We start from the raw sequence: 10356 nt of genomic DNA, 5'->3' as shown, positions 1-10356 counted from the left end.
ATTTTCATGTAAATATTTCAGAATCAACCGGAGAATGCAGGTCAAAGTGCAAAACAGTGTGCACCTTGTGGTCCAGACAATGGAAATGCTGGATACGTGAGGGCAAATTTCATGTCTGGTGATAATGGTGCTCAATTTTTTCAATTTCATGGTATACATAATTACCCAGCTATTGCTGGAAACACAAGATTGCAAGGTATGTAAAAGCATGACATAATCTGGTCCTTACTTGGACAAACCTAGTCCTTACTTGGACAAACCAGTTGAGTTCTATTGCAGGAAACGCATACTCATACTGTTTACACATGAAGCTGAATGCTTATTTGGATAACATAAAATTGCCATTGTATCCAAGTTATCACCACTGTAATGTTGAGGTTGTCCCTTAGTACTGTTTTATCATAAAATATGTCTTTAATATCGGAATACATTTTTGGTGAAACAATTACCAAATGAATATATTTCAACATACTTATTTATTTACAAATAAAGGTATTTTGCTCTTTCTTATCAATAGATGTCACATTCGCTCATTTTGATACTGCGTGTAAGAAAGATCATTACGCTACTATGACCAATCCATCAAATGATGATGGTATCCACCCAATGTCCGCTGTAGGTACTGTACAAAGAAGGTAACAGTCAGAGACAAGAACAGGGTTTACATACATATACCTAATTTAGGGTAAGTACTAATAGTATTTATCCTATATATCTACGGACCACTTGCATTTATCCAAGTTACGTAAATGTAAATCATTGTGTATCCTTACTTGCTAGTTGCATTATTTTCATCAACCTAGTACACTTACCTACAATACTTTTTGTAATGTACCGATTTACAATACAAATAAGTGAGAGAGAGACAAGTTCTGTTATAGTTGAAAGCTAGCACTGAAGTGTTTATTCTTTATTCTACATCTACTATATATAATAACAATATCGGTAATGGGTAATTAATCTGTCAAGGTGGAATGTTTAGTGGTCTCAGCAGAGGGGTCTACTTTAGCCATTAGTGACCATTAAGTAGCCAGGGTTATATAGAAGTGGGTTAACATAATATATATGGTAACAGGTGAAGGAAGTATAAATAATTGGTAGAAGTAATATTAATCAAGTTCAATACATTACATTCCCTCCCTTCTATTATAAACAATTCTAAGCTATTTATTTATAATTGAATCAAAGCAGCACTGTACTAAGTTATGGTTTAATAACACTTTAAATGTATATGGTATAATGCACTGTATAAAGTAAAACATAAGATCAACATTTTAAATTGTCCAGTAATAATGTCCATAAAAGTTTCTATATTTCAGTTATTAAAAATGTCCATATCTTTCCGGCGGTTTTCTATCGCGAGTAAGGTATACTCTTCGCTGAGCAGTAATAGACTGTGCTTCGACAGTCGATTGTGATGTTTCCACTGTTCAGATTTGGATTAATGAGCATTGGAGGTAATTGTGGAGGATCATCTTTGTTTGTAAGCTGTTTATCCTGAGTTTGAACAGGCCTATAACGCTTCCTGATATGGTCGGCATGACGACGACAAACTCGTCCATCTTCTAGTTTTGTCTTGAATGAGATGCGACCGGATTTTAATATTATTGTTCCGGGTAACCATTTCAGATTTTGTCCTCTAAAGTTCTTTATATACACCTACTCTCCTTCTGCAAAAGTGCGTTCTTTGCATGACGATCATGGGCTAATTTCTGTTTTTCAAGTTGAGTGATAACACGATCTGCTTGATAAGGGTGTAAAAGATCAAAATGCGTTTTCAATTTTCGGCCATTCAGTAATTCTGCTGGTGTTTTGCCAGTTGTGCTATGAGGTGTATTTCTATATTTAAATAGGAATCTTGAATTGTTTTTTTTTTTAACTTTATTTGGTAATCAAGGTTAAAAAACAATAAAATATAATACATAGAAAATAGAAAAACAATTGCACGGAAAAAACAGGCCTTGATTACAAGGAATGCCAAGAAAAGTTAAAAACTTATTTCCACTTGGGTCCTAAAAACAAGAAACTGATAACAAGAACATACAAATTACAACATAAGAATCTTGCGACTTTTGTTTCGATATATCCATCTTTCGTACGTTTCATTGTTTCTTTAAATGTGCGTACAGCACGTTCCGCAAGACCATTCGATGATGGGTGATATGGGGCTGTTAAAGAATGTCTTATTCCATTTCGCTTTACGAATGTATGAAATTCATCACTGGTGAAACATGTTCCATTGTCGGATACTATTTTATCTGGCAATCCATGCGATGCAAATATAAGCCTGAGCTTATCCACTGTGGTATTTGTCGTTGAGGAATTTACCGGAATTACCTCAAGCCATTTTGAGTATGCATCGTATTAAAAACATTTTTCCAATAAATGGTCCAGCACAGTCGATATTTAATCGTGACCATGGTCTATTTGGCCAATTCCATGGGTGCAATGGTGCTTTAGGTGGTAAAGTTTGATTGGATTGGCATGTATCGCACTGCTTTGATATGTCTTTGTCCATATTAGGCCACCATAACGAATCCCGAGCAAAACTTTTCATTCTGACAATTCCAGTATGACCGTCATGTAGTGCTTGTAGCAACTGTTTTCTACCAGGCTGTGGAACAACAATTCTATTTTCCCACAAAATACATCCATCTTGTGTAGAGAGTTCTCTTTGTCAGATCCATCCAATATGGTTGCAAGTTTTCAATTTTTGGATTAGTATTGGGCCAACCCTTTTCAATGTAGTAAAGAACTCGAGAAAGTGTTGGATCTTTAACCGTCCAACCTTTAATATCTGCTGTGGAAACTGGAGATTGGTTCATTGGCTCCATCAATAGAACAGTTTCGGCAGGTTGTGGAATTGATTCTGGTTTTCCTGGCAATGGTAATCTGCTTAAGGCATCCGCATTGGCATGGGACTTTGTCAGTTTGAATCTTAATGTATATTTGTATGTACCTAATTTCAGTGCCCAACGTTGGATTCTAGCTGATGCTTGGCTGGGCACAAGTCTGTCCTCATTAATAAGACCCAGCAATGGCTTATGGTCTGTTACCAATGTGAAATGTCTACCATAAATGTAAGACTGAAATCGCGTTACCCCGAAAACGCATGCCAAACCTTCTTTCTCAATTTGCGAATACTTTTTTTCCGCTTCTGCAAGTGTTCTAGATGCAAATGCGATTGGTCTTCCTGTACCGTCACTTTGTCGATGTGCTAACACAGCCCCAATTCCATATTGAGATGCATCACACGATAATATTATTTCCTTTTTTGGATCATAATGTGCAAGTACTCTGCAGGAAAGTAGCAATTTACTTTGATTTATCAAAAGTAGATTGTTCTAAATTTGTCCAGTTCAAAGCTTTATCCTTACGAAGTAAGGCATATAACAGAGCAATTAAGTGTGTTGGATAAGTTTGGTAAAAACTTCATAATAAGATAATAATCCCAAATAAGCTCTCAGTTCTGTCAAGTTTTGAGACGCTGGAGCATCTTTAATTGCTCTCACTTTGGCGTTTGTGGGATGCAATCCCTCTTTGTCGATCAGGTGTCCCAAATAACCAACAGATTTAACCATAAAAACACACTTACTCTTTTTTAGACGAAGTCCAGCATCTGCCAGTCGCTTTAGGACGGTTTCAAGAGTTTCGAAATGCTCAAAGTCATTCTTTCCTGTAATTAATATATCGTCCAGGTATACTGTAACACCTTTAACTCCTTGTAATAGTCCTTCCATGACATGCTGGAAAATCGCTGGTGCTGAAGAGACTCCAAACGGCAACCGTGTATATTGTAAAGTCCCTTTTGAGTGTTGATTACAACATATTTTCGAGAATCTTTATCCAAGAGTAATTGTTGGTACGCTTGTGACATATGTCCAATTTAGTAAATTTTTCTTCGGGGCAAAGGATACTGATCAACTTTGGCTGCTTTATTTACAGTAATTTTGTAGTCACCACAGATCCTAATGGTAGATTTATCTGCCTTAAGTACCGGAACTATTGGTGCAGCCCAGTCTGAAAACTGTATAGGTTCAATAATGCCTTCTCGTTGTAAGCGATCAAGTTAGTCATCTACTTTCTGTCGCAAAGCATACGGAACATTTCTGGCTTTGCAAAATTTTGGCATTGTCTCTTTATCAACATACATTTTTGCTTCAGTACCCTTAAGGGTACCTAGTTCATCTTTAAATATTTCTTGGTATTTACCAAGCAGTGAACTTAAATCTAATTGGTTTATTACCTTGATTTGTTGCCAGTCCAACTTTATAAACTGAAGCCAGTCTCGACCAATTAGGGTAGGTCCATCTGTTCGCACAATCGTTAACGGTAATATTGTAGTAGTACTCTGGTATGTAACTTCAGCATTAATTTTACCCAAAACATCCATTATTTGTCCAGTGTACGTACGTAGCTTAACTGACGAAGGTTGCTTAAAATAACATTTGTCTGGCAAATGGTTATTCTTTCCACAGCGAAAACATGGTTTCGACTTCTTATTTGTATTTGACATAACTAGTTTTTATGGCTTCATAAGATTATGTTAACACAATATATGTGCATAAATTGCAATATTATAGCATAATTATCGAATTTTTTTGCCATTTTTCGAAATAATTCCTTTTTTCCCCCGCATTGAAATTTTCGAAAAATGGCAAAATTTCGACCCTTTTATTTGTTTACATAACTAGTTACTATGGCTCTATAAGATGATGTTAACACAATATATATACATAAATGACAATATAATAGCATAATTATTGGATATTAAAAAGTGAACATTTGCAAATTTTCGAAAAATTCTTTCGCTCCCCAGCAGTGAAATTTTCGAAAAATGGCCAAATACTTACCCTTTTATTTTTTGACTTAACTAGTTTTTATGCCTCCATAAGATGATGTTAACACAATATATGTGCATAAATTGCAATATTATAGCATACTTATTGAATTTTAAAAAGAAGAAAATTTGGCAATTTTTCTAAAAAATTCCTTTGGTCCCCCGCAGTGAATTTTTCGAAAAATGTCAAAATTTAGACCTTTTTATTTTTTTACACAACTAGTTACTATGGCTTTATAAGATGATGTTACCATAATATATGTGCATAAATGGCAATATTATAGCATAATTCTTGAAGTTTAAAAAGTGGAAATTTTGGACATTTTTTGAACAATTCCGTAAATTTTGACTTCTTTTTGTAAGCAATTTTGTTTACATTTTCAACTGCAGCTGCAGAGGTTGGCTGCGCCAGATCTCTTACATTTCTTGTTGCAGTTTCGATGCTAGTTGCAATTTCAACAGCTTTTTCCAGTGTCAGTGCTTTTTCTGCCAAAAGACCAAATTCCGTGATTACGGACGCCAAAAACTAGATGATCTCGTAACATTGTATTGAGCGAGGCTCCAAAGTTACAGAATTCTGCCATCGATCGAAGCGATGCCATAAATTCAGGCACTGTTTCATTATCACGTCGAAAGCGTGAGTTGAATTTGTATCGCTGTACAATTTCACTAGGCACATGGACTGTGATGCCCATTCATAGCTGTTACCAGCTCATCGAATGTTTTATCCTTGGGTTTGTCTGGTGTAACCAAATTTCGTAAAAGCTTATAAGATGATGGGCCAATAACTGTTAACAGTGTTGCTTGTTTCTTCTCCTCTGTAGTAATTTCTTTTGCCTTGAAATACAAGTTACTTACTTACTTATTTGTTTTCATAGCTATCCCCAATATTGGGGACATTTCGCCGTCATTGACATTATGTTGACATAGCACAACTTTTCTTAATTTTATGAGAGACGTTAATTTTGATGAGAAGGTCATGGAACACTAATTAATTTTAAAAACAACTAAAAACCTGGGACCTGTAACCCTGACGGGTACTCTCCCTCCGGGTCAAAGGGATCCCGAAACTCATCGGTGGGCAGGGGCGCTCATCTCCCTGTTCAGGACTATTCCTGATGATTACCCAACCTATTTACATTTAAAATTAAAATCAAACATCAAGACATAACTTAATCAACTTAATGACTACTGGACATAGTAGTTATTGTCTTCTATAAAAGATGCTGGAAGCACTTCCTTATATAGTCTTCTTCTTCTGTCTGTTGTTCTTCTTCTTCCTCAGACTCTAGTCTAAAGTCTAAACGCTCAACAAACTGTGACCAATCTTCCCTTCCTTCAATAAATTCTTCAATTTTGCCAATAAGGGCCATTCTCGTCGCCACTGTAGTGTAATGTACCGATTTACAATACAAATAAGTGAGAGAGAGACAAGTTCTGTTATAGTTGAAAGCTAGCACTGAAGTGTTTATTCTTTATTCTACATTTACTATATATTATAATAACAATATCGGTAATGGGTAATTAATCTGTCAAGGTGGAATGTTTAGTGGTCTAAGCAGAGGGTCTACTTTAGCCATTAGTGACCATTAAGTAGCCAGGGTTATATAGAAGTGGGTTAACATAATATATATGGTAACAGGTGAAGGAAGTTTAAATAATTGGTAGCAAGTAATATTAATCAAGTTCAATACATTACACTTTTCATTTAATCTTAACAGTAAAGTTAATCTTTCTGATTGCGTGGAGATGGATTGTGATGCATTTAAGAAAGCAATGATCAGAGATGAAGATGGTGGAATTCTAGGAGGATCACGGCCTGGTTATGTTATTCCTGATTCTCCATACGAGTGGGATAGAGATCCGAGACGTGGACTTAAAATTCCTTATGATGAAAAATGTCCACATAAAGGTTGGTTGTCTGCTTTAATGTTGAATTTTAGCTTTTGTAAACTGTGATTCTTCCCTAAATCTTTCCTCCTATTAAAGTTGCACTCTTGAAACAAGACCAGTCCATTCACCGAAAATTTTTACGGATATGTACAGGAAGATTATTCCATAAGGTTGATGCTCTATAGTTAAACATTCTCTTTCCATAAATATTGTTCCATGCTGGAACATTTAGAGTTTTTGTTGATTGACTTCTTGTATTTTTTGTGTGAAAAGTGTCCATAAATTTGAATAGATTTGTTAAATAAGATGGTGCTAAACCCTGTAGGCATTTAAATAGCATAATTAATAAATCATTTTCCCATCTGTCATGGACACTCTTCCATTTTAGTGAGGACATCAATTCTGTTATAGGGGTGTACATATCAGCATAAAGAATGATTCTAGCTACTCTATTTTGAAGTACTTGAAGACGATTAACAAGTTCTAAGTTACAATTTGACCAAACATTACTACAGTAATCAAAACAAGGTAATACTTGCATTAGCAAGTAGTCTTAAAGCAAAATTTGGAATATAATATCTTAATCTACGAATAATACCGATACGTTGTGATACTCTAGAAGCTACTTGTTCAACATGCTGTTTCCATGACATAAGTGAATCAAATGTAAGTCCAAGATATTTAAAATTGTCAACTCTTTCGACATCATTGCCATTAATAGAAAGAGAAATATGGGTTCCAGAAGATCCAAACGATCAGTTCATGCCAACTCCTGACTCCAGCATTTATGGCGAGAACTATTTTGATCGCGATTGGCAGACTCTTTGGATACTTATACGTGGTAGTGACCCAATTGACATCATCACTACACCGGTTATAATGGTTGACTTTGGTGTGGCTCCTGTTGATGTTTTCTATGAAGAAGATCTTGTTAACAATCTTGCCAGTTTGGTATATATAATAAGTAAATAGCTTTCTTTAACCATATTAAAGTATCACATAATCTATCCAGATTTCTTCTTTTTTCAGTTTCATATGTTTAGAAATGAGTTGAATTTTATTTAATTACCTATTCTTTTAATATGTAAACAATAATTAATATTTTTTCCTTACAGGCAATTCAACCCTTGAACATGATGAGTTAGTTAACCTTCAAGCAGAAATTGTTAATGCAGCACAAACCGGTACTTTGTACGAGAGTCTTGAAGTTGAGGTTATTAGCAATGACCGATCCTTCTCCCCCAGCTGAAGACCCAACAAGGGGTGTGAGAGCAACAAATACAACAGGAGGTCCAAGTACAGGCAATGAAACGTAAGTCACATTTTAAGAAGTAATGAGTTGAAGTAGAGTTTTCTGTAGAGTTACTGTAGTATAGAACTGGCTTGTATCGTCTTGTCCAAAGTCTTAAATTGTATTCTCATGTGTGGCGTGAAACAAACATAACCATAATGCCTATATCATTACAAACCAACATAACTAATTGGTTCACAGGTATTCTGAGAAGCAAGCTGAAGAAGAGGCATCTAGTGACCAAGGAGTAGAAATCATCTATCAATTCCAAAGCACAATGAGTATACGTTTAAGGCTGATGCTATGGAGAACCATCCATTTGAGGTTCAGCCTTGCATCTCTATATTGGATACCAGTGTAGGTTTTAACACAATTCTTTCTAAACTCCAATATACTGTAGGCTATCAAGCTTTGGTAATACACCATAGGTTTGATACAAATATTCTACGAAAAAAAGGAATTATTCAATGATTTTTTGATTTTTTCAGGCTGAAATTGTGCAAAATCTGGGACATTCTTCACATCCATGGAAAATGCCCAGGAGTATCTGATGCAGAGCTCGTCAACAACAACACTGTAGATATAATCCATGGCTGGGCCAATCTGTCGGGAAGTGGTTACTTCTTTGAATTCAGCATTGTTTATTCCAACTCATCCACGCTAGAAGGTATCAACTCAACAGAGTTTTCTGTCATTGAGGGTGTTTTCCACATATCAATCGCAGATCAACAGTAAAAGTTTTGGAGAAATTTAATGTTCAGTTTAATCTAATTGAAGATTTTACAACGGATATTGCAGAACATCTGGATTCCAAGGTTGGTGATTTTTTAATTAATTATAAGTCATTTTCAAATTGTCAATGCAGTTCTCTCTCTAATTAACCATCCATCTTCTATTTAATACTGCATTATAATTCAAAAATCACCATCAATTGTAGACTAGTGATGTATCCAATCTAAGAGCAACTTCTTTTTGAAGACTACAGTCCATTTCAAATATTCAATGCAGGTCTCCCTCTATTTAACCCACTACCTTCTATTAATACTTCCCCTACCCCAATTTTAAAAGCATCTTCAATTGTAGACTATTGTATCCACTCTAAGAGCAACTTATGTTGAAGACTAGCCAAAAGTACCTACAAGTCGACACTCCCATAAAAATCCAATTACAGACTACTTTCAAATTTGATTTCATCGGCTGTATAAATCGCCTCAAATTAAAGACAAGCCAATAGCCAAGGACATATCAACCTTGAAGAATTATAATGCAATTGCTGTAGTTGCGGGTGAAAACGATTTAAACACGGCACATCTTTTTTAAAAAAAAATAGGCATTGTTGCTGGTACAATGCAAACTTCACTCTCACAAAGCATAAACACCTTAAAAACCAGAATCTCGCCAAAACCTAGATTATCTCAAAATATTTCCTGCCCTTTATATAGTCCGTACAGCTTATTACCCACACAGTACATATCTTTTACTTACCTGTTCTGCCAGTAGGTAATTGAAAAATCAGCAAATTTTGTCAAATTAACAAGTGGCAACACTTGTACAGGTAAGAAGAATAAGAAAAACTTATTTTATTGTGTTTTTCTATAGGAGATAACCCAGAAGCCTAGAAGTAGAAATGAATACTTTTACAGGTAAGCTTTAATATAGTTTATAAACAAAGTATGTAAAATGAGAATACTTCTTTTGCTAATAGAAGAGACAATTCCAGAGTGCCATAAAATCAAGACCATATATTTGTTGTTTTAAACATGGAAAAAAATTTTATGGTAGATCTTAAGTTCTTCAATGCAATCAGTGCAATCAAAGTACTTAATGTACAGATAGATATTAGGAATATATTAAATTGTTAACTTTTCTTTTATTATTGATCAGCAGATGAAACTTTTAAAGAAGAAGAAAACATCACAGGTAAGCTTATAAAACATTACTAATAAAAATCTATACCAGCTGGTGCTGAGGTGAGGTGAAATTAAGATTGACTCTTTCTATGAAGTTCTTTTTTAGTGTTAAAATTAATTAATCCATGTCCCATTTTCCATTCCAATCTGTCCCTGTGTCATAAGAAATGTTTAAGAGTTGTGCAACTGTAGATGCCGGAAATGGCACTTATCAGACACAAATTAGATTTTCGTAAACATTACATTCTTAACATTTTATTGTTGTTTATCAGCAGATGATGCTGATAGTTATGGACAACTAGAAATTGCCACAACATCAGGTAAGTCTACTACAATATTAGCAGCAAAACATTTGAAAACACAAATGTACAATGTATCAAGAACGAAAATGTATAAAATATTAATGTTATAAATTGTTTTTG

At 34.8% G+C, this 10356-nt stretch overlaps 1 protein-coding gene across 1 annotated transcript; it reads left to right on the top strand.

Moving 5' to 3' along the window:
* The first annotated feature begins 7956 nt into the window (after positions 1-7956).
* On the top strand, positions 7957-8759 carry LOC144852388 (uncharacterized). The gene is made up of 3 exons (XM_078710173.1): positions 7957-8045; positions 8226-8381; positions 8513-8759. The coding sequence occupies exons 1-3, from the start codon at positions 7957-7959 to the stop codon at positions 8757-8759; spliced, it is 492 nt and encodes a 163-aa protein (XP_078566299.1).
* Positions 8760-10356: the final 1597 nt, after the last annotated feature.

Source organism: Antedon bifida, chromosome 9, assembly GCF_963402885.1.
Source record: "Antedon bifida chromosome 9, ecAntBifi1.1, whole genome shotgun sequence".
NCBI lineage: Eukaryota > Metazoa > Echinodermata > Crinoidea > Comatulida > Antedonidae > Antedon > Antedon bifida.
The sequence above is the reverse complement of the archived record's forward strand: the minus strand, read 5'-3'. Positions and strand labels throughout refer to the sequence as shown.